The sequence below is a fragment of the Petromyzon marinus genome, chromosome 5 (genome assembly GCF_048934315.1).
Source record: "Petromyzon marinus isolate PM22_M1 ecotype Great Lakes invasive population chromosome 5, UKy_Petmar_22M1.pri1.0, whole genome shotgun sequence".
NCBI lineage: Eukaryota > Metazoa > Chordata > Hyperoartia > Petromyzontiformes > Petromyzontidae > Petromyzon > Petromyzon marinus.
In genome coordinates this window covers 19655987-19681296 of record NC_133671.1, presented here as the reverse complement: position 1 = coordinate 19681296, position 25310 = coordinate 19655987, and the positions used below count along the sequence as shown (strand labels likewise).

Genomic DNA, 25310 nt, shown 5'->3' with positions numbered 1-25310 from the left:
TCGCCTTGTTGCGGCAAATGCTTCCCACAAACATTAGCGCCGAGTCCTACGTTTTTAAGATAACAATCCGCAAACGCCATTAAGTTTCTCAAGCAACAAAAAAAATCGCTAGTAAAATATTAATGAGCAAAAATAAACATTTTTATTAGATATTTTTACGTTGGATATCAAGTGGGACGCAGGAGGGATGTCAAAGCACATTTTTTATTTCATTAAAAGCCTCCTCCTTGTACACTCGGCGAAATTACGAAGCTTTAAAATTACCCCGATGCCACTCAAGAGCCATCCGCAATATCCCCCCGCACCCGCCCCCCCCCAAAATGATGAGAAGGCAACCACTTGACGAACAACGGCTCTCTTCCCCCGCAAACCAATCGAGCAAGTTGGGTTGAAGTGGCGCAGGCACGTGATAGGTGCGTCGTACAGGGCCCTTGCGTTGAATGCGAAATGCGTTTAAGCGGATGCTTAAAGTCCAGCCACGACGATGCCCGGGCTCAAACGAGCATCGAAGCGGTTGCTCTTCCCCCGTTTACAGCCCTGAGCCAGTGGTGAAAAATTATGTTTCTATGACGGCGGCGAGTCAACGTCGAGGATAACCACTTGTCAAGCCGGCAGGGATGATGGGCCAAGTCAAACTAACCATCGTGTGAACTCGGGTAATCCTCGCAGCAGAGGCTTTTGGCTCGCCATCGAACAAAGACGGTCACTGCATCGCGCGCTTTCAGATGCGATTCTGCGGTCGTCTGGAACGCTCTTCCTTACATTAGGAAGCCACTGGAGCTATGCACTTTTAAATAATACAGATTGAAAACTAATTTCTTGAGAACTGTTTTTTGTGTTTAGTTTGCCTCCCCCCGCACCTCCGATTAGCACGGTTGGCTACGTACAATGCAGAACAAGTTCAACACCCCCCCCCACCCCCTGACTAGGATTTGAACTTTCAAACGTTAACTGTGGTTGAACGTACAACTAGCGTAAATTGAAGGCAACAGCGAATTTATTATCAACGACAATGGCAGGTGAGACTCTCAGAAAGGCCGAAATATATCTGGAAGTAAAACTGTAGTTGAAACATTATCAACCAACCGTCAAAAAAAATCAACGTTTTCAAGGTGCGCAACCACGAGCGGGGTGAAATGTGGTTGGGAAAATAACTGTGGGTATTACTCCTGGAAAGAGCAACTGACAAAACTGGCCAGGGCAAAGTAATAGTTGGAATAGCTGACATGCCAATTTCTTTTTTAACGTGTTAAGTGCCACAAGCTCAACGGACAAAAGTAGTGGCGGACCAAACAGGCTCAACGACTTGGCCAACCCGGCAGGATCAGTCGAATAAGGTGCCGATGAGACCCAAGAGGTCGAAACGGTCCGTGTTTGTTTAACCAAACAAACGCTGCGTTGATAACATGAGAGCGAAAGCCCAATAAGGTTGCAAGACTCTTATTACATTTTTTATGAGTATTGTTCCGCTTGTTAACCCAACAGCAAAGCTTCACCGAATTTCAGGAGGGTCCTGTCAAGTTGCTGTCACAGGCGGGGGAGTGGGCGGCGGTGGGACGATGTTGCTACATTTGGAATCGCAATTGGAGTAGTCTGGAATCGCAATTGTAGTAGTGTGGAATCGCAATTGGAGTAGTTTGCAGCTACAGGCAATCCTCGGTTTACGCCCTTTTGCGGTAAGGCATTTTGGAATAACGCAGCGCGCTTTGTATTTAGACATTCTTATTGACGTGCGCGAGGCGATTGTCGGAATGACGTCATCCCGCGACGTACGCGGCCACCCCGAGCCTGGTACCGCGACCCAATGGCGTTGCCTGCGGCCGGTGCGGTACGATAGCCAGTGAGCTACACCGTACAGCATCGCGTGAAAACCATTGCTCTTCCCTTTGTCTCCACAACGCAATTCCGGCGTAGTTACAAGTGTAGTGCTTCAATAAAGACACTACGTGAGTTGAGGCGAGTCTTTATTTAACACTTCCCTTATGGGACAGGTTCTATCATTGGTGTAACTTAACTACCCCTATGTAACACTGTGTAACACTTTTAAACCCCCTTACACACGAGGCGATTGAAGATCCCAACCCGATGACGTGGCCTGACAAAACGAGTGTTACCCACAATGACGACCCCCTTTACTGTAGCACGCTGCCCTTTTATCCACCTAGCGGGGTCTCCCCCCTGCCCTCTGACTACGCCCTCTTTGTGGTCCACCTCCGCAGCAAGCTCGTTCCCCTGATTATCCGAATGACGGGATGTACCGGCATTACACAAATAAGCAATAATGTATTTCTTTATTGAGATTTTTTTATATGACGTATATTTGAGTTTATATGATTTTCTCTTAAATTTAAAGTATTATATGTATTGTAATAGGCTAGGATAATATAGGTAATTAAGTCTGCGAGTGCGAGTGAAATCCTCAAAACCCCCTCCTTTAACATTATTTCTTATGGGAAAATTGCTTTCGACATACGCGATTTTGAGATACGCGAGCATTTCCAGGAACGCATCTATCGCGTATGTCAAGGAGTGCCTCTACTTTTTTTGCTAATACCAGTTGCGTGGCATGTATTTTTTCAGAACGAATGTAAACATTTTTATATGGAGTCTCATTATGACACTAACCAGCAGTGAGTGTCTTTGGAAAAGACGGCTCAAACTAAACTCCATAAGAGGTTTTTTTGGGTTAGATCGCGTAAATATATAAATGTTTCGTTCAAACCGGCCACCACCCGACACAGCTAACTAGTAAGGGTTGTCAGGTAAATAGAACGTGGCCAATTCTTCATAAGTACAGCACAACGGTGTGTTGGAGAGTCAAGCCACAACATTTACAATCTGAGTACGACGTATCACTATAAATTACAACTGGCTTCATCAGGCGACAGCCAAATTTGTGGAGAAGTCTTTGTACTTCGGATTGTGTTTATTCTGGTGTCAATTCCCCTACATGCCCTCTGTGTGTACCTGAAGCATTTGTTCGATAAAATACTTTTGGAAAAAATATCTTAACTATATTTATTTTACTAGGTAAGGCCCACTAAGCTATACAGCTCTTTTTCAGAAGTGACCTGGCCACAAATGACAGCTCAATGAAGTGGCTCATCATTACCACGTGAAAATATATAGCAGGCCAAAATACTCTCAATGCATATTGATTCTAAATGTGGAGGGGAAAAAATGGAGGGACGTGGAGAAAAATCCACGCAACCACGGGGTGAAAGAGCATGCTAAACCCCAAATATACAGCATCAGGCATCAGGGTTGGGATCGAACCCACGAACTCCCACATACCAGGCGAGGGAGTAACATCTCCCCACACACATTACCAGTTCGAATTAACAAATAATGTAAATGGCGGTGTTCATCAAGTGGGACGAAAAATGCTTAATGTTCTCTGATTAAAAGAACATCTTCAACAGATGCACACCAGTAGGCACGATATACTGCTTATAAATTATATCGGCTAGGAAGATAATTAGTCATTTTCTTATTAATGAAATTTGAAACTGTGGCGTAACCCCGCAGCCAACGGGTTCAAGCAGGTCAATAATATTTCATGAAAATAAATGACATCGTTAAAACCTGCCCCAACTCCCTGAAATATTTGACAGAAATACATTGTAAGCCACTGGACAGACATTTCAGACGCGCGAAACATTATGATTTTGGGGAATGTCGAACTTCCAGCAGCGCCAAGATATAACAAAATTTGCCAAACTCAAAGAAACCCACTGGGCAACAGTGATAAGGCAAAACACACGCCAACGTAACAACACAACTATCACTCAGATTCCAAAGAGGCTTATAAACTGCTTGCACACGGCAAAACTTACAAAATATGGCGTATCAAAAAATAGTGTCTGTTTGGCGGCGCGTATCTGTGCAACGCAAGACAGGTATGTCCTTTAAGAGCGAGGTTTTCTTCACAGCCAGACCATCGATGGACCACAACGCTGGCCAATTCCATATCGGTCGCTCGGTTGCGCAATCCGCGGTTCCGGAAGGTTAACGTGCGGAATGTGAAACGGTGCACGAAACGACAACGGTCTGAATGTGCAGCGGCGGGACGCGTCGAGCACCGGCCCGTGCCGCCGTTTTAATGCGCTCACCACCTTCGTTCGCCAAGCGTTCGCCGGAACTAATCTCGATCGTCGAATCGCAACTCCCAAAACACCCCCCCCCCCCCCCCCGCAAGACGATCTCCCGATCCTGCGATGTAATAAATTTCTAAATCACGGCACTTAATCGACTCAAAAATTAAAACGAAATTTTTCATTTTACCGGGTAAGGCCCACTGAGCTATATAACTCTTTTTCAGAAGAGACCTGGCCACAAAAGAGAGCTCAATGAAGTGGCTTATCAATATGTGGTACTTTATAGCAGGGAAAAATCGGAGGACCTGGAGAAAAATCCACGCGACCACAGGGAGAACATGTAAACTCAAAATATTACAGGCGTCAGGGTCGGGATCGAACCCACGACCTCCTGCATACAAGGCGACGTAGCTAGAGGTGGGCGGGCACGGGGGTGGACAGGATGGATCCTCAGATGCCTTGTTGCTAGTGCCATCGTGGTCACATTTCATAGGTCAAGGGTTGCCAGTCACAAGGCAGTATGGGGGGGGGTCAACACTCGACCAGGTGAGAGAGCCTCACCTGCAGCGGACGCTTTGGTGGGCGGCGCCTCCTCCTCCTCCTCCTCCTGCTCCTGTGCATGTTCCGCTGTCCGCTCCTCATCCGCGTCGAACGTGGTGGAGCCCGTGTCGCTAGGCGCACCAGCTGGGACTGGAGGCTCGACGCCGAGCGGGGGAGGGGTTGTCGGTTCCTGGGTGTTGATCGAGTGACAGTCGCCCCCGAGGGGTTAACCAATGATCCGTTCGCCCAACTCCACGATCCGATGGCTCGTCTCGATTCGTGTGTGGTGGAGCGGGGAAAGGCGGAAACGATTCCGTTACGTTTTAACCCTTTGTGGATCATGAATAATCTGCAGCTGTGTGAACGGAGAGAAATCGACTCTTACGTTGTGTGGAATGCAGTAACTGACAGCCCCGCCAGATCATGGACAGTCGAGTTGCAGTACGGGAAAAAATAAAAAATCTGTTGCTGTACTATACTTTTATGTCTCCATATCCATGCTCCCCGCACCTCCGCCAACCTGCATTGACCAGCGTGGTGAAGTATGGTTCGTCCAAATAAGCCCCACGGCCTGCATGGCTTGGGGACAGGGCCCCGTTCCAGCAGTAGAAGGATAAGGGGTTGCACATGTATACACCTTGTAAAATGCATCAATCGTGAGCCTTAAGGAGTGAATTATAATCCATGAGACGATATACGCGCTTATTTTCTAACCGCGCAGGAAAATGCCACGTGAAACCTCTGAGGTTATGAATGTTCCCCTCTTTGCAAAGAGCAAAGTGCATCGAAGAGTATTTAACTTTAAGAGATAATTCTCATCATGGAAATGGGAGAAAGGGAGAGAAGATCACTGGACAGAAAGAGAGAGAGAGAGAGCGCAAAGAAAAGAGGTCCACTGCACAGCGAGAGTGGGTTCACGGGTGTCGGGCAAAGAGAGGACAGTTCTTCTCACTGCCGGGGGAGCTTTGACTTTCTTGTCGGGCTGCGCCAGGGCGTCCGCAGGTTCGGCGGCGTTCATGCGTGCTCGCAGCGCCATGGCCATGAGCGGGTGGTTGGGATCCACCGTCGTCAGGGGCTGCGCGTCGACGGCAGGCCGACCAGTTCACACACGCGCGCGTTAGGCCATGCAACAGCAGCTGCCCATCATCATCATCATCGTCGTCGTCATCATCATCATCATCAGAAAGGCATAGGTTGACAAATCACCCTCACGTAGAACAGTTCTGCAGCAGTCTTCAAAGTCGCTGAGCATTTTCGGAATAATTTAAAGACATTTCTTCACATTTGCTGCCCTTCGTCAATCCACTGCTGCTGAATGAAGGCCTTCCAATACCCATACTTCACAATGGTGGTGAGTGCTGGTTTTGCGAAGGAGGAGGGAACAGGACCAGTTCAACATACATAAAAAAGTTTTTTTCATAAACATACATATATATGTGCACAGAACTGGATTGCACCGGCCGACGGCTGAAACGCATTTGTAAATAAAAAATGTAATTAAGAATCGCGCGGAGAGTGTGTCAGTTTGGCCAAAGCTGTCCCTGACAAATTAAGAAACGTGCAAGCGGAGAAGGTGGGGGGGCGCCCAGCGTGGCTTTGGCTGGCCCGATAACGCTCGACCGGTGCCACGGGATGCTTAATGGTTCTGCCCGTCAGCGAGCATAGAATGGGAAATAAAAATGGTAATTTTCAGATCATTAGAACGGTCTTTTTTGGCGCAATGGCAATCGTGAAGGTGGAACCCCTGTAAAAAAAAAAGCTGAACGTGGTAATTTGCTAACCAGGCTTTAATAATGCAAACATTAGCCGCTCCAAATCTGCTGTGTCAACACTTGTTCAAATCAATAGCCTAAACACGGAGGCCGAGGTAAGTGTTGAGATGCATTTTGTCAGGCGAGCCGCGTGCGGCCACGTAGCACTGTACAACGAAGCAATCGCTGTCGGTTGCTCGCGCTGTATCGCACATTAAGAGCGCGGAACACAATTACAATTTCAATTTGCAAAGTGTCCAAACACAATTGAGTCTAGAGACGTCGCAAAGTTGGCCGCGCGATGAACAGGCGCACTCGATTTATTCCAAGACGGCGCTCCCTTTGCCCCTCATTAAGTCAAGTCTACGCACGCAGTTAGGCTGTGCGCAGGCAATTGAGATCTAACGAGCTAAAGGGAAGAACAAAACAACCAATTCCCCGCACGTTTCACTTCATTTTTTTTCTCTTTCTTTCCCTTCCCCGAACGAAGCAGCGCGAGGGGGGGAAGCGAGCTTCAAGGAAGAGGGAAGCCAAAAAAGATAAACCTCTCTCTTCCCGCACACATCTACCCGGCCCGTGCGTTCCCAGCAGTCCAACGCCCAAGTGCGAAGTTTCGTTGACGAGAAAAGAAACGTGGAAGTTAGCCACCGCGTCGCTATTGCACCAGTGACATCGGTGTAACGTGCGTCGTCACTCCCGTGCATTTGTGATCGACTCAGAGAGGTGGCCGGGTGGCGCCGACGGTCAGAGCACGCCAGAAGCTGGCGCCGCCAAACACCTGGGTTTGAATTCGGGGGCAGTTGCCTATGGGGGGCAAACTCGGGTTCTCAAGCGCAGCGGGTTGGCGGTTTCAGCCCGGTCGCCAACAATTGCACAAAAAAGCCACCATGGCGTTAAATGTGGGTCTCCGCTTTCAGTGTGCTAAGTTACGGCTCGATGAAACGTAAAACATCGGTTCGGCTGTCGCACAAAGGACATTGCCCCTAGCGGCAGGGTGGATGTGAAAGTGCTGCCCCCGAGTGTGCTAAGAGGGGGGGCACTTGAAGAGATCTTAATGGTGGCAGCTCATGTATTTTTTTTTACTATTTAAACTATTTACCAGGTAAGGCCCACTGAGCTGTATAGCTTTTTCAGAAGCGACCTGGCCATCACAAATGATCGCTCAACAAAGTGGCATGTGATCGAGTGGAAATTTATGGCAGCCAAATACTCTAAAACACACGTCAAATTATAAACGCGGAGAGAAAAACCGGAGTATCCGGAGAAAAATCCACGCACCACGGGGAGAGAGAGAGAGACACACGCAAACTCCAAATATGCAGGCGTCATGAACCCAAGTTCGATCCCGCTCTACAAAACTGCCATTGTAGGCATGGGACATAAGTGGATTGTACGTCTTGTGCCACGACACCGAGAGCACAATGGGATTAAACTGGGAGGGCGGGGGGGGGGAGAGAGAATTGCTGTGGGAATTCGGCAAGTAGAGGGTGTGGTGGTGGAAGTGGTGTGTGGTTAGGGCGCTGCGCTATAAACCCCGAGACCCGAACTCAATTTCCGCTCACGTCCAACACTAGTGACGATTATCTGAACCGGTCCTGGGCTTTCCCTAGGTCGGCTCATCCTCAAATGAGTACCTGGCACGATGAGTAAACATCGCCACTGAGGAAGCAAAGGCGGTTGGGTGTGGTTCTGGCCACCCGCTCGTTCGTGTACCAAAGAGGCCTTCATAGGTGCTCGCTAAGAGCAGTTTCCCCAACAGTCTAATGAGGCTATAAGGGGGATCTTTGTCTTTGGGGGTAGAATCGTTCCATGCTTATGAGCTTGTCATCGTGAACAAAGCTTCAAACTCGTATCGGAACGCCGGGCGTTGGTACACGGCAAACAACGCGAGAGCCATTTGTTTTGATTGGGCGACGTCCGCGTCCAATCGGACGCTCGCGCTGGCGGCTCGACGGGCCGCGGCACCGCTCACCTTGACGAGCTCCTCGAGGCGGCTGTTGGACTGCGCCTTGGAGGCGAACAAGCTCGGGTGGAGGTACCCGCCCTCGTTATCGTCGTCATCGTCCTCCTCCTCCTCGTCCGCGGAGTTCATTCTGGATGCTGGCGGGAGAAAAACATTCCCGCAAAGCGGGGGGGGGGAGGGGCGGGAGGGGCGGGGGGGGGGGGGGGCGACGTTGTCAAGTGAGCAGGGTCGATGTGAAAATTTCTCATTACTCACTTTCAATATTTTTCAGTTTTAGTTGTTTTTTTCTATCTCCGAAAAGAAGTTTAGTTTAAATACGAATGGTTGTACAACGAACGTGTCCGGGAGAAGAAACGCGTTTCGTCAGTGTGCGTATCACCCCGCTATGACACACGAATCAGAAGCAGGGACATTGACAATAAAAAGCAAAAAAAATAAAAAGTGCGGGGGCGGGGTGGGTGGAATTCCACTGCGCGACAAAAAGAAGAACCACATAGACCATCGGGCAGCCAGCAAGCTGAAAACATTATTTTATGAGTGTCGAGAAAGGCGACTCGTGTACCAACGTGACCTCAAGAGTCGGCAATAAAACCAATCACTTGAAAGAGACGCCCGTAAACAGGCGACACGATCTTACGCGCCTTCACACCCCCACTGCTGCAAAACAATGCGCTCCACATCCTAATTGACGTGGTTTGAATCACCCCCTGCTTCTTGTCATTGTGGTGACCTAGGTCACTCTTGCAAATGAGACACTGTGTGCTGCGGTCCCTGGACCTGTTTAATCCAGGTCATTCCAGCCCACCCACCCCCGGCTGTCACACTTCCCCCCCCGTGTAATCGAGAGAAATTGTCGCCTGCGCTCGGCGCAGAACGAGCAGCGTATTCGTTGCGCCGCGCGCCGAGTTGGAGCGTCCAACGAGACCGTACAGCCCGGATGAATGACGGCTGCGATTGATACACGCATGTATTGGGGATGTGTTTACCCCATTTTTCGGATTATTCCCGAATAATCCTGAAATATGAAGGTCGGGCCCAAATCCCAAAAATTCGGATTTTGCCAGAAATAGCAATTTTTTTTGGTTTTTTGGTTAATTGAAAAAACGAGGCTTCTGTGATGTAGGCCACGTGTGTGCCGGCGTTACGGTGCAAGCAAATGCTGCGGCTTGGCTCTCCAACACACCGGTGTGCTGTACTGGTGACGAATTGGCACGTTCTGTTTACGTGGCAACCCTTACTAGTTGTCTGTGTCGGGTGGTGGCGGGTTTAACGACACATTTATATATTTACCCGATCTAACCCAAAAAAACCTCTATCATGGAAGTTAAGGCAATTACTCACAAGCTCCCTATAAATGGGCAAAACCACATCGCAACACCGCTCCCTGCTGTGAAACTACCGCTATTGCCTGCGCTGCACGGAGCGTAATCGCGATAAGCCTTGCACACCCGTAACGAACGACGACGCGAAGACCAAACGTGCCACACGATGACCCGCGCCGCAGTCAAAACACGCCTGCCCGCCCGTCCACGCCCGCCCGCCCGCCCACCAACGCGAAGCGACGTCCCCGGCCGCTCACCCTTCGCCTTGTGCTGCTGCTGCTGCTTGGGATCGGGGATGTGCGTGTACTTCCCGTCCTTCATGCGCTTCAGGATGTGCTTGTAGTAGGGGTTGAGGTAGTGGTCGAAGCGCAGGAAGTCGAACTGGGAGTTGCGCGCCTGCTTCGTCTTCAGCATGATCTCGAACTGCGTGCCCTGCTTGCACACGAAGCCCGCGGTGCGCTCCACGATCGCGTGCGTCTTGAACGTGGCCGGCTGCGCAGCCGCGATGGGGGGGGGGGGGCGTCGCAAGCGTTAATGTCGTCGCTGTGGCGTGACCGACGCAACGTGCGATGGTCACGTACGGTAATAATAACAGTACGGTAATAATAACAGTGCGGCAAGTCCTCGCTTAGCGCGTTGCCTTCGTATGACGCGTTTTCCATTTTAACGAGGTTCATCCAACGAGGGAACGGGGACCGCGCACCGATATAACGCCTACAAAGTTAAATTCAAAAATATTTTTTTAGGACTGCATCTGTGTTTAGTTTTTCATCCTTCCCTCGCACTTGCAATTAGCACGGTTGGCTACATACGGTGCAAAAGAAGTTAAGCATACATAGGTACGGTATAATGCGGAAAAGTGCCCGTTGTATGACAGTTTCTGAGCGGTCAACGACAAACTACTTTCTTGAGCTGCACGGCCAAGCGGAATGGTACGGTAAGCAGAATGACTCAGTAACGTGGCGGCGTTACCCTCGGGTAATTCGTCCCACCATCTCACCGCGTGTGTGCCATGGTACGTCGCATCTCGACAAAACTTTACCGTCCCATAATTTCATTTTGCGGGGGAAACTGTTTTACATTCGACGCATTTTTTGCTGAACGCGGCACTTTGCGGTGAACGCATCGAAATACCACCGCATTAAACGAGGAATTGTTGCAACGATCCGTTGACGACAGCGACCCCGCCTGTATGCCGGGGGGGGGGGGGGCCTCGCAAGAGCGCTTTACATGGCCCCTTGCATCGCATCCCGTCTCAAGCATTCGTAAGGACACCACCCCGACACCCCCCCATACCCCTCCACAACCAACACCCCCACACGCCCCTCCCCTCCCGCCTCATGCCCAGTGGCAGCTGTCCTTGTACGGCACATGGCGATTTGGCATCCGGCCTGCAAATGGGAATGTCTGCCAGAACGGGGGTGGGGGGCAATGATTGTTCTGTGTAATCCCAAACGAGCAATTTTTTTTTTTCAAATTGGCCAAGCTCGGAACCAACAAGCCGGCACGCGATGGCCTACTCATTCCGAATGGCGCATGGGGATCATTAAACGTCGCACTGGGGAGTAGACGGAGTACACATCTTACGGTGAATACCCCCGCAGAAATAACCAGGGCAGCCTGCCTGATTCGAACCGCCAACGAAGGGGGTGAGGGAGCTACCTGGCTGGCACAAGTCACTGCCCACAGTCGGCACGCACAGAAGCAGTACTGCCGCACGCATTGGCCGCTTTCCCCTTATTCGGACGATTTGAGCAAAAGATTTTGCAACAATTCCATCGCGTAGTTAAATTATGACACAACGTCTTTTTTTGACGGAACACATCATGAAGCTGTGACAGCATCAAGGCCCAAGAAGAGAGTAGGAATTTTAATTGTGCTCTTTTTTTGGAGGGAAGGGGAGGGATGGAGAGAGGCCGCAATGGAACACAGTACGGGGGGATAACACGGAATCTAAATTGTGGGCCCCCGCTTTTTCAACACACTGTACAAAAAAACTGTGGGAATATTTATTTTGTGGAGAGAGGCAGTCAGCCAACGGTGAAGGTGACAAGGAGAGTGTTGAGCCATTCTTGAGCCATTCTATGGGAGCAGCCGAGGAGAATGAGTGGCGTCTCCCCGCCGAGCGCAGGTCGACTGGGGGCTCTCATGGAAAGCCTCGGTTGCTGGAGCGGAGAGTGCGTGGAGGGGAGTAGAGATGAGATGAGAGGTGGGAGAGTGTGTGGAGGGGAGTAGAGAGAGATGACAGGGGAGAGGTGGTAGAGTGCGTGGGGGAGAGACGAGAGAGATGAGAGATGGAAGAGTGTGTGGAGGGGAGTAAAGAGAGAGATGAGAGAGGAGAGGTGGGAGAGTGCGTGAGGGGAGTAGAGAGAGATGAGAGGTGGGAGAGTGTGCGGAGGGGAGTAGAGAGAGATGAGAGGTGGTAACAGTGCGTGGGGGAGAGACGAGAGAGATGAGAGGTGGGAGAGAGCGTGGGGGAGAGACGAGAGAGATGAGAGGTGGAAGAGTGTGTGGAGGGGAGGCAAGAGAGATGAGAGGGGAGAGGTTGGAGAGTGCGTGGGGGGGGGAGTAGAGAGAGAGGTGGGAGAGTGTGTGGAAGAGAGTAGAGTGAGATGAGAGGGTGAGAGGTAGGCAGGGGCAAGTCCGTGGAGGATCTTGAAGAGGGGCGAGTGCGATCTTAAAATTGATCTGAGATTGGATTGGGAGTCAGCAAAGGGATTGGAACATCGAGGTGATGTGGTCTCATTTAACGGTTGCGGGTGAGCGGGAAACGGGGTGATGGCACTGTAATGTAAGAACAGAGGCATTAAGATTCAGTCAATAAACATGCAGGGGAAAAAAGAGGAGGGTCGTTAGCCTGGACTTCGAGAGAAGACTGTAATACAGGCAGCCAGGGGAGACAACTACAGACAGGGGCAGCTGCCAAGAGACAGGCAAATTACCAAGGCATTGTGTTTTGTCCATTTTGCCGAGGAGCGAATCTGGCGCATAGCATACACACGATTTGCGCGTCAAGTGGCGTATATCTAACGCAGTGGTGGCGCAGTGGTTGGAACAAATCGCTGTGAATTGCAACATCTCTGTCCGGCGCAATTCCCTACGAGTTGGATTCCAGGCCACAGTTGACATCAGCAACGGAGCGCTATCCAATCCGGTCCTCCTAGGTTGCCCCTTTCACAAACCCACGCCGACAAGCACGGTGAAGTATGTTCTAACATCCACCACGATCGACACGACGTAAGGGAAGGCTTTCACCCATTACCAGATTATCATTTTATTAAGTCCGTAATTATTGTTATTATTATTTGTATAAAGTCGATTGTGAACATGGCTAAATTACATGGTCTATTTAATTCAGTATTGTGGAATGAATCTGGCTGGCTGGGTGGCTTGGTGGTTAAGAGCGCCGTGGTTCACAATCGGTAAGTCATGGGTTCTCAAATCCCGGTGAAGAGTCAATTCCGAAGGCTGGTAAAACGAGTAATACTTTGTGAAAGTCAACATTGGTTGTCCTATGGATAAGACATACCCCTGTTATGGGAATATGGAATTTCCACCACTGGCTCAGCTCAGACCTATTAACAGAATGAGTCATTCCATACGCTTGTAATGTGCAGGAAAAAACAGCGAGTTTAACTACATAATGAGCAAGTTATTTAAAATTAATTATGCACAACAAGGGCATGACAACAAAGCCATAATCTTACACCACATATTTTCACAACCACAGCACTGAACATATTTAAGTGCTAAAATACCAAGCACAAATAATATCAAAGCCAAAATGTACAAATATACCGCGTATAATAGACATGAATGAATGAATACAAAGTGTGCTTGAATACAATGAATCACAAGAAGTGGAATACTACCCGACTAAAATGTGGCACGTATGTATATAAATGTTGTAATTACACCCATGAATACATAACCCTTCTAACCAAGTGACAATTTATATCACGGGGCCACTGTAAATCTTAAAACGATGCGCATCTTTTCTCCCCCTTTCTCCGCTCGAGTTTTACATTTTTCTCACAGGGAACAACCGCAGCAATATTGATTTTCCCGTGTCACCTCTGCAGCCGTGCCGTCTTTAGGCCGCCAATGCCGTCAATTCAATCAGGAGAGAGCGATTACAGAGCGCGAGATAAAATCCGTAACTCTCTTTGTAAATGGAGCCTCTGCATACGTCCGCCCACAGCATCACTGTTTTCCCTCGCGAAGTTAAAAGTAGGATAGAGAAAAAAAAAGTCAGCAAGTGGCGTGGAGAGCTAATATTTCGCACAAAAGCCATCTTTGTGACCGCTCGACTCCATTCGGCCCGTCTGCTCGCTCGCTCGCTCAGCGGCGAACACGCAACCTCTCTATCAACCACCGTGAACCGCGGCTACGGGCCGCGGAGGAGGAGCTCCGCAATCCACGATCCGGGCGCCAGAATTCCGCGAATATTACAACAACCCGAGTACAAAGCGCCGCTTTGTACTTTGAGGATGGACATTTCTCAGGCAGCCGCAAAGAAAAGAAGCAATTGAAGGCTTCAACAAAGAAACCACCAAATAGGTGACCCGCGCTTTCACTTTTTTTGCATCGCTGGCGGACAGTCATGGTCTGTCGGGACAAACCGCAGAGGTCTCGGCGAGCAGCTAAACTCTCCCGCATATAAATCACAAACTGTAAATGTGTGAGCCATTATGGCAAGAGAAAAAGTAACTTTATTTTGCGCTATTTATTGAGACGTGAAATTATGTTGTTTGTTGCAAAATAGGTTCCCCTTTGTAACGGTGGGAATGTGCAAATATGTACAGAATAAATAAAAAATACGGGGGATTGATTTATTTTTTTGAGGGGACGATGCTGTGCCATAATAGTTGGCGCGCACTCAACTTGCAACCCAGAGGCCGCCGGTTCTATTCAATCTCTCAGCGCGGAAGTCTAAACGATGGGCGAGCGTCTACAACGTCCACCCAGCGGCATAAAAGGGTTCAACCCACAGATGATCCATCGGCGGGTCACGTGCGGTGGGGTGAAACGTGGGTATCTCTAAGATGTCTAACCGGCGGCCGACGAGCAGGTCGAAGGCTCCCTCGAGGAGCTCTTCAGACCTCTCCTATAGTGGGGGGAGGGGGTGCCAAATTGTGCCAGCAGTGGCGTGAGCATGAAGTTGCAAGGGGTCGCCGCGCCTTTTTGTTTAACATTGTTTTAATATTTATTTTAAACCGAGAAAAAGACGTTCCCAAGGCGGAACTTTTAAAAGCGAAGCGTTGTAGATTACAACGATGAATCTCGCAAACCGAAGGGAGAAGTGGATAACAATGAAGTTCTTTCCAGTAGAAATCCAGCGGGGGGCATTATTTCAAAGCATATTTCCAATTACGTGCAGGTGGCTGCCCAAGCTCCCTTCACACGCGGGAGCTACCCAATTTGTTTAAATCAACGGAATGGATGCAGTTTCATGTTAATGTAAAACAACGCTCCCTTCGCACCCGAATGTGTAATTTTAATAAACACTTTCTGGACACGGCTGGCAATTTATTCGCTCGGCAAGGTGCTGTCCTCGAGCAGCATTAAACCCACAACCGATTCTACATTTACAGCGAGCGCCGCCACTTCAAAGATGAAATGTTGATACGAGCCACACACACACCTATACGATTTTTTTTCAATCTCTCCAAAGTAGATTCCCCCTTCCAGGTCCACCCATGCACCACCACCGCCACTATCCCCTCTCTCTCTGCTGCAAGCCCTCCAACCCCCCCCCACACAACCACCAAACACCCCAATGTTTAAAATTAGTTTTAACACCGAGCAGTCACGGCGGCACACACAAACGGCACACACAAACTTGGCGGCGACCCAGGCCCTCGGCCCAAACATTTTATTGCGCTGTGCTGCGGGCGGCCGGGGTGGAATTTTAAATGCCGCGGGAAATTACCTCATCACAGGCCCGCCATGTGCAGCGACCCCGTCATTAACCCCTGCTTCCATCAATCTGTTCTGGCACCGCGAGAGCCACGCTCGGCCGTTGTAAAGGTCACCTCACACTGATAACCAGGGAGCCACTTCCTTTCATCTATTTTCACTTTCCTCCCCGTGCAGCAGCCCCCCCCACCCCCAATCGTTCCTGTGCCCCCCTCCACACCCCTCCCCCGCCAAACCCTACCGTCTCCCTCTGAAGCCCATCAATTTTATCAGTGTGAATCTACAGGGGGTGGGGGGGGGGGCTGGGGGGACCAGCCAGACTTGCGATCAAAGCAAAGGGGGCCCAGCCACCATGACGGGGAAAGTAAATGCCAACCCAAGGTCAGAGATTTGAAAATGACCCACTTAACTTCACTCCGAATATATAACGTAACCGGCAAGCATCAATGGCCACAATGGTCGGCGTGCATTAAGCGATTCTACATATTTGCACTCACCACTTCCATGCCCGAGGGTAATTTAAGTTCTTCTGGGGCAATGAACGGCTCTTCGTTCACCTCCGGCTCGGGATTTTTCTCGACTGCAGGCAAAACTGGCACAAAATTCCCGACAGATGAGAAGAAAAAAAACACATCGCATACGATAAAATGCCGTCAAGGCAATCTATAAACTGTTTATTTCAGGTAAGGTCCATTGAGCTGTATAGCTCTTTTTCAGAAGCGACCTGGCCACAAATGATAGCTCAACGAAGTGGCTCATTGCCCATGCGGATTTTATAGCAGCCAAATACTCCAAACGCACGTTGATTCTAAATGTGGAAATAATAATCGGAGGACTCCAGGATTTAAAAAAATCGATGCGACCATGGGGAGACATGCAAACTCCAAATTTACAGCAGGCGTCAGGGTTGGGATCGAACCCACTACCTCCTGTATACCAGGCGAGGTGGTTAACATCTCCGAGCCACCGTGGCGGCCACAATCACGAAGGGGACCGCAGTCAATGGGCTTGCGGGGCGTTTACAAGGGAGCGGCGTGCTTGTTGTTGACGGCGGTGGGCGCACCACAGGCCACGGCACAGAGGGAGCGTCGTTCTTTATTGAGGCTGCGCACGCAAGAACGTAGCGACGAAAATGTCAAGACTCTTTGAAAAAAGTACGGTCATCGGTTATTTTGATTTGTGCGGGGAAGAAAATGCAAGGTTAATGAGAATCGGAGCTGCGATGGTGCATTATAAACTGCAATTGGCCTGTAATGCATACAGAAAACAGATAAAAGTACACTCGTAAACCAAATTGCAGCTTATTGAGAATAACTTACACAGCTGCTTTGTCAATCCACCAGCGGATGAAGGCCTCCCCAAACGCAGTGTCAGCAATGAGGGTTGTTTGACCATACCTCACCGTGCTGATCAGTGCGGGTTGGTGAAGGACGGGTGCCACGGTGGAAAAATATTAACTACCTAGCCTGGTATACAGGAGGTCATGAGTTCGATACCGACCATGACACCTGTATATTTGGAGTTTGCGTGTTCTCCACGTGATCGCATGGATTTTCCTCCAGGTCCTCTGGATTTTCCCTCCACATTAAAAATCACCATGCGTTTAGAGTATGCTGCTATAAGTTTCCATAGGATAATCCACTTCGTTGAGCTATCATTCGTGGCCATGTCACTTCTGAAAAAGAGCTATACAGCTCAGTAGGCCTTAGCTGGTAAAATAAAAAATAGTTTAGGTTTCAGTTTCAAGAATTCGAAGGGCGAACCAAAATGACACGTCCTCGCTTGCACTTTAGACAATAACGTCGCCTGGCATTCCCTTCCTCACGGGCCTGCAGAATTTCTATTCCTTCTTCCCCTCTGCTCAAAATAAAAGCAATTATGGTGCGCAGGGTCGTCTATTTATATAGCATGTGGGGGCCAAGGTCGCATTTTTTAGACGCTGAATAACTTACAATTGCGTTGCGACGTATAAAACACGACCCCAGGATTTCTCGGACCAAGCCGTTTTACGTAACAACAGGGCCTCCCGGGACGCCAAGCGACACCCTGGCGTGAACGCAGCTCGCGGGCGTCTCATTCGTTAAACAACAGTTGCTGGGCACAGACCCAGAAGCCCGTAACGCCAATCAGGGCCAGTGACAGACGGCACCAATGATGCCGTCGCAAAAAGACGAGGAAGCGTGCAGCCTGGATCGCGCTTGGAGTGGCGACCGCCGTCAACTTTGCAGGCTGCAGGGCGCCGAGGCTTTGGGGGTGAAGTGGAGCAAAGCTATTGTTGTACTGTACTGCTCTTGTGCCGATGGCCCCTGCGTTCATCAACCCACACCGGCCGGCGTGCAGCGAGGTGTGCTCCGAGAATGCCCATGACCTGCATGGCGTAGCGAGGTCTTTATCCGGCAGTGCATTGAGCAAATGGTTGTTCAGGTGTACACAGTAACTAGAGAAACAAGACAACGGCAGTTCAAAGATCGAGCAGTGCGAGGACAGCAGGAGCAAGAGAAATGCCGAGTCCTTGACCAAGGTGGTTGAACACAGCACGATGGTACTTTTGCCTACTCTTCCACGCTTGCCGGTCGTCTTTGAAGACGTGGGCGTACCCACACTTCATCTCACCACACGCAACCTGCCGATCGACTAACCGCAGTGTACTCATTTATACTGCTGGGTGGCCAGAGGCAAGGTGGCGTGGGTGGTGGGGGGGATGCAGTGATATTAATATCCTTGCACCGGTCGTTTAACCGCATCTGTTGCGCATGCCCGGGTGCGCTGGCCATTACAGCACGGTGGCATCCGTGACCGTAGCAGCAGCGGTAGTGGCGATAAAAGAGGGCCGACAAGGAAGCGAAAATGGCAACGTGGTCTCTCTCTGGCCGCCGTTACCGGCGAGCGCTGGCGGCGGCTGGGGTTTGGGGTGTGCGTCCTCCTCCTCGGTGGGCTGCGTGGGGTCATAGTACTCGTCGCCGTAGGAAAAGCCCACGGCTCGGTAGGCACCGTCCTCCGCCAGCTCCTGGTGCAGCCGTTTGTACTCCTCCTCTGCGAGAACGAAGGAACGCGCACGAGGAGTGGGTGGGTGGGTGGGGGGAAAAATTTGCCACGGTCCAACGCGCACAAGGGGAATGTGACCCTCGGCAAGCCCGCGGAAACCACCACCAGTAAACGCTGCGTAGGCATTTAATGCGATTTAACAAAAAAAACAGAGAAACCGCATGCGCGCGCACTACCACCGGAACGAGAGTCAACAAAAGCGTCGTCGTTTTACGCGAACGCGGCGAGGACAGCGACAATAAAGACAATAACTTTGCGGCCATGCGAGACCAACGGCATTAATGAGATATCACGGAGGTCTGCTGCGGCCCTTTACAATGCCGCAAGCAGAACACTGGGGCAAGGATTTATTGGTCTACCACAGCAACTTTGGGGTACTAAAATTTTTAAATGTTATCTTGGGGACTTGAAATATTAAACTGCATCGAGGGCGAGGAGCCGAAGCTAGTGCTGCCGAGGTTCTCGGTTCGAGGCCAGGTTTCGGCTGCCGGTGATTAAGCGCGGATCTCGAATGCGAGTTCACGGTACTCAGTCTGGTCACCGATGACCGCGCAAAAAGCGATCGTCATTTTAATCCATCTGGTTTCGTCCTTTATTCTGCCAATTTATAGCTCTGAGAATTAATAGAACTCTATCGGTTTGACTGTGATCTAGCAATCTCATTGCAGAGCATGGAGGAAAAGTGTCCTCCCCTCTTGTGTAGAGGCTAAAAAAAGAGGCTATTGAAGGTTTTCAAGAAATAATGCGAATAATTGCTTGCGTGGCTTAGACAGGGCTCACCGTCTCAATGAGATTTACGAACGGACTTTGTCCGACGCCCATATTGTTAGAATAATATATTTGGAAATTCTAAATATATAAAATGATCATAATGTCCACTTAACAGATCGTTGGTCAGCGTTTTGGGAAACTCAGGGTTATTTATGCCCACCAGATCACCCCAATCGTTGACTCGTGGCCAGGTCTGATGGTATTTAAAATGTCAAATATTTTCATTGCATACTACCCTCTCTGGAATGGCCAGAGAGGTGTTTAATTTATTCAGCCTTGTTCATGAGCCAAGCCTAAAACGAGAAGAGCCCAAAACTTTTGCTTAATCAACTCTCCACTGACTAAGTTCGCCGCACGAAACTTAACATCGCTAACATACAGAGGTCATCGGAGTCAATGCCGTTGATGTCGGTCTCCGGGGTGTCACTACTTTCCTGATGCTAGATCCCATGGCCATTGCAAAAATTACATCCAATTTTAAGGCATGTCGCGATGCATCAATTCATAATTTGCCGCATTCATTACATAGCCATCAAATACTACGTGTAAGAATAAATGAATAACATGTGGATTTATACAGCATATAAAAGGCGATCCACTCCTCTTAAATTTAAGCCGAGGGACCTAATAAAACTGTAAGAGCGAGAAAGAGATGGGAAAACGACACAAAATAGTAATGTGATGAAGAGGAATCAATTATTTAACCGAATCGTGATACTGAATACTATCTTGACCACGACCAGAACACAAACTAGGTCTACGCTCATCTACTCCGGATGAGCTCCAGATGAACTAAGTCTACAACCACATCTGCTCCAGACGAAGTCTACAGCTAAGTCTCTGCTCCATTCAAACTGCACGTGGTCACGTTAATTTTGCTTTGGCTCCTCCGGTTTTTCCCTCAACATTTAGAATCAACATGCGTTTAGAATATTTGGCTGATATATGTTTCCACGTGATGATAAGCCACCTCGTTGAGATATAATTTGTGGCCAGGTCGCTTCTAAAAAAAATCTACTTAGCTCAGTGGGCCTTACTTGGTAAAAAAAAAATCATGTTTATCGTAAAAAGATTTCGTTTGTATGTATGTTTAAATTATTTTGCACCGTACGTAGCCAACCGTGCTAATCAGAGGCACCGGGGGAAGGACACCAAACTAAACACATAAAGCAGTTCTATAGAAATTAGTTTGCAATCTAAGAAATGAGTTTTCAATCTAGTTTATCTTAAGACGAGTCAACGACAACCCGTAGAACTTTAAGCCAAGGTGGTCTATGGATATAATTTAGTGGGCATCTAATGACCACACCAAGCGGCGGTTGTGTGGGTAAGTGGGGTAGGTGGCAGGGGGGGGTGCGGGTCACACCATGCCGCGCCTCCTCGTCCAGCAGGTTGGTGGTCAGCGCCAGGTAGCGCTCGACATCGCACAGCGCCTCGATGCGAGCCTCCTCCTCCGAGAGGTCGTAGCTGCGGTTCCACGTGTACTCCGCGTCGTACTCGGAGAGGTCGTGCAGGTGACCCCTCCCGTCGTACCTGCCGGCGGCAGAGGCGGGGATCGGGAGGGGGGGGGCCAGGGGAGAGAAAGTTAGCAGTGCTAGGGGGGCCTCAGGGACCGGTCGGTCCGGTTCACGTGGATACTTACCCCCCCACCCACTCCCTGCGGCACCTCGAACCGCGCCAGGAAAACCGGAGAGAAAACGACAAACGGGGAAAATTGCTACTGCAGTGGGCAGCTCTGCCACTGGAAATCGTACCAACTTGTGCATCACTCCAACGCTAAATGAAAAACACCGACGCTTATTAAGACATCTCGGGCTAACACATCGTGTCACGTCTAGGTAATTATAACATTACGAAGCCACCATAAAATTTAACTCTCGCTACTAACATGAAAAGCATATCAACATCGTATGTACAGCAGTGTTTTTAGTACGTGGAAAAAACCATTAAAATGCTGTTGTAACCAACATGTAGTCATACAATGCTAGCTCGGTTAGCTATTGCAATTAACTGATGGCAATAATGCAAACAACGATATAATCTGGGCAGTGTTTCATCATGGTATATATATATGCTGTAATACATACTGTAGTTTGTAGAGATATATTGTTATGCCATGTTTAGATGTTTCTTACCGTTACCTCTCGTTTGACCAGTGAACCTGTCACACAATCACTGCAATGGCTCGACCACCTGCGTTAAACCAAAACTCAAACACATTGTAAGTCGAGAAAGTTACAGAAACTTTGTACCCATCCGATTATATTTACCTTATCTTAGTTTTTTGTTGTTGTTGTCATTAAAGACGCAAGCGAATTTCTTGTTGTTGTTGGGTTTTTTTTACAAACATCTATTTTATCTTGTAGCTACCTACACCGCGAGTTGTGTGTCTTGGGGCTTGTTAAAATATTCTAGGGAAAAGGACTTTTACAATGCATGGCGGGCTGGGGGGGAGATGTGGCGTGGTTGGCACAATGCTTTTATGGAATCGCATCGTCCACCCTCTGGCGAGGTGTTAAGATTCCCGTGCGCGGCTAACATCAGTGGCGAGCGAAGAGCCGAACCGGTTCAGGGGCCACTCAAAATTCACCACCCCGCACCTGACCAGCGAGGTCCAAACGACCGCGGAAGGCCTTCTTCGGTCATCCAGCAGTGGATTAACGAATAGAATTGGTAATAAAAGACTTCGGTTTACGTGAGATATTAGGAGAATGGGTAAAAATAAGACTTCGGTTTATATCGGAGGGGGCAACGTGGGGACTGCCGCGATTTTAAGTGCTATTACCTCACGCATTACCAGACACACAATCTCAGGCAGGTATCTACAACATCAAGATATATTTGTGTTGTTGTTTTTTAGCAGCAGCCGCGTTTTACTTTGCAACAAAGGTTTAAATTTAAAAAAACCCCAACTTTCCCACGGATTTCCCCTCACGAAAACAATTGTCGGCACCGGAGCACGAGCCTACGGTCTTGCCTGAGCCATCCCTGCGGGGCGCGAGGCGCGGATCTACGGGCAGGGGGAACCAGGCAAGATCGGTGGTCGCGACACATTTACGGGAGACGTGGGTAGGCCCGAAATGCGAAACTAAAAACATCATCAGCAGCAGCAACGAACTTGGCGTATAAAAAAAAACATTTACAACCGTAGCAGCGAAGAGAGAAAGTCCGCGATGCGAGTCGCGATTTATCGGCAGTTTTGTTTGCGAGTGGCCGGTTTTGTGTGTGCGTGTGAAATGTTCGTTCGCTCGTTCAAGAGGGCAGGAAAGGAGAAGGGGTGAGGGGGGGTTGACAGACCTATCCATCCGGATGGACTCGTCGCCCATCCACGGAATGAGGTGGACTCCTCTATCGAGCGAGCGCGCTCTCTCGTCGTCGCGAAACACTTTGCACGCGTAACCGAACACCAACAGCTCGTCCTTGACGCTGCCCATCGTTGCCATCGCCTTTGCCTTGAGCGGCGGAGGCAGGCGGGCGGGCGGGTGGGTGAGGGGGGTCCCTTCCCGCGAGGGTCTCTCACCACCACCACACCGGCGGGAACAAAAAAAAACCGCACTAAAAATGTTTTTCCCCCCCGTGCTCGACAACGCGATTAGATTTCCTAGTCGATATGGGGGGCCACAGAGCGCGGTTCGCCCGCGCGAGGAACTGAAGGCCCTTCCCGATTGGACCGTGGGGTCGGTCGCGATCTTTGGCCGCCCATTGGTCGCAACTTGCGGGGCGGGGGGGGCGGGGGGGGCGGGGCTGGTCGCTCGGGCCCGCGTGGTTGGGGAGTTGGCGGGTGATGAGGGGGTTGCGCGTCTGCGGGGTATCGAATCCAAGCCCCGGCGCTTGGTGATAATATAATGTAATCTTAAATAATATAAATGTTAAATTTTTATTTAAAGCTTTCGTGACTGCAGTGATTCATATTCTTGGTTCTTTCGGTAAAGTCACGTAGAAAGGAAACAATAAAATAAAAAACAATAAAAGTCTCACGACGTTTAGTCTGCAACACAAGCAATCATCATCAGGTGTGAAAACCACAGCAAGAAAATTTGAAAAAAGTGGCGGCTTGTTTTTAACGTTAGCACCACAGAGAGCGATGTGGCAGTTATTCAGTTGGACGAGTCCATCTATGTTTGGAAAAGAGGAGGGGGGGAGACGAAAAATAATGGATGCGGTCTGAAAGCCACCGTAAGCGTGAACACTCAATTAAGACCCGAAATGGTTTATCAAAGCCAGAATCCATCTTCTCGGTTGAAATTGTCTCTGTGTTTGTATATGTGGATAGCCTCATGAACGAATCTCTCATGGTAGCCAGATGGCTTGCAAAGAACCTCTGTCTTGGAGAAGTCAATATCATGTGAACCTACTGAATTATAACAATGATCTGCCACGGCCGAGGTGTTGGTCCTACCGTGTTTCAGGTCTGCTTTGTGTTCACGAATGCGGTCCGAGACATGTCGTTTGGTTTTTCCAATGTAACTACTACCACAGAGGCAACTTAGTTTGTAGACGCCAGGGTACTGTATGTCCGGAATCACATATTTTACAGACGGAACCAGATCACGGATTTTATGTAATGTGTTGAATCGGACCTGGGTCTTGTGTTTATTCAAGATTTTGGAGATCTTTTTTGTGATCCCCGCAATGTAGGGTAAAGTGATGGTTTTGAAAGGCTCCTCAAGAGGGTCCTTCTTCATGGTTGGAGTGATAGCTTTGTGGATTGTGTAGTCGGAGTAACCATTAGCCTTAAGAGCTTGGTGTACGTGCTTGAGTTCACTGGCTATGTGTTCCTGGTCGGATATGCATTGGGCTCTATGGAGCAGAGTCTTGATGAGGGAATTCTTATGGGATGGATGGTGGTGGGAATCCGGTTTCAGGTAAGCATCCGTATGGGTAGCTTTCCTGTAGACAGAGTGGCTCATTGAACCATCAGGTCTCTTTTTTATTAGGACATCCAAAAAAGGTAGCTTGCCATCTTTTTCGACTTCCATGGTATATGTGATGGCTGGGTGTATGGAATTGATGTGATCGAGGAATTGGTCTAGAGCAGGCCGGCCATGTGGCCAGATGACAAAAGTGTCATCCACGTACCTCTTCCATTAGGTTGGGCGCAGAGTGGCAGTTTGGATGGCGTCAGTCTCAAATTTCTCCATGAAAATGTTGGCTACAACCGGAGATAGGGGGGAGCCCATTGGGGTGCCCTCAATTTGTTTGTAGAAAGTTCCATTCCAAGTGAAGTATGTATTGGTTAAGCAGTGTCTCACCAGGGGGGGTACCTCAGTGTTTAGTCCTTGATGAACCAAGTCTTCAATGATTGCGATGGTGTCAGGTACAGGAACTTTGGTGAATAATGAAACTACATCAAAACTGACAAGCAGGTCGTCTGGGGACAGGGAAATACCCGTGATTGTCGATACCAGGTGAGTAGTATTTTGTACCGCAGAGGTGGTTTTTTCAGTGAAAGCCCGCAGGATTTCAGACAGAAAACGAGCCAGTTTGTAGGTGGGGGAGTTGACAGTAGAGACGATGGGACGAAGGGGTGTATCTACTTTGTTTTTTTGGTAAGCCGTATAATTTTGGTGGCCTGGCAGCAGAGGGTTTCAACGATAACTGTTTGGTTTTGATGTAGTTCCCTTATTCAGTACCCTGGCGTCTACAAACTAAGTTGCCTCTGTGGTAGTAGTTACATTGGAGAAACCAAACGACATGTCTCGGACCGCATTCGTTAACACAAAGCAGACCTAAAACACGGTAGGACCAACACCTCAGCCGTGGCAAATCACTGTTATAATTCAGTAGGCTCACATGACATTGACTTCTCCAAGACAGAGGTTCTTTGCAAGCCATCTGGCTACCATGCGAGATTCGTTCATGAGGCTATCCACATATACAAGCACAGAGACAATTTCAACCG

General features: G+C 49.3%; 1 protein-coding gene across 2 annotated transcripts in view; it reads right to left on the bottom strand.

Annotated features, from left to right (window-relative positions):
• Positions 1–23075, bottom strand: part of SFSWAP (splicing factor SWAP) — a 54383-nt gene extending 31308 nt beyond the window's left edge. The window contains exons 1-8 of one of the 2 annotated variants that reach the window (XM_032947309.2): positions 22706–23075; positions 20775–20941; positions 18473–18625; positions 16090–16184; positions 9931–10165; positions 8361–8488; positions 5590–5712; positions 4659–4827 (exon numbers count right to left, since the gene is read on the bottom strand). In XM_032947309.2, the coding sequence (XP_032803200.2) occupies positions 4659–4827; positions 5590–5712; positions 8361–8488; positions 9931–10165; positions 16090–16184; positions 18473–18625; positions 20775–20941; positions 22706–22851 (1216 nt within the window). In that variant the 5' untranslated portion in view covers positions 22852–23075. Of the gene's footprint in view, positions 1–4658; positions 4828–5589; positions 5713–8360; positions 8489–9930; positions 10166–16089; positions 16185–18472; positions 18626–20774 lie in introns of both variants that reach the window. The other variant, XM_032947308.2, reaches the window with a different exon arrangement.
• Positions 23076–25310: the final 2235 nt, after the last annotated feature.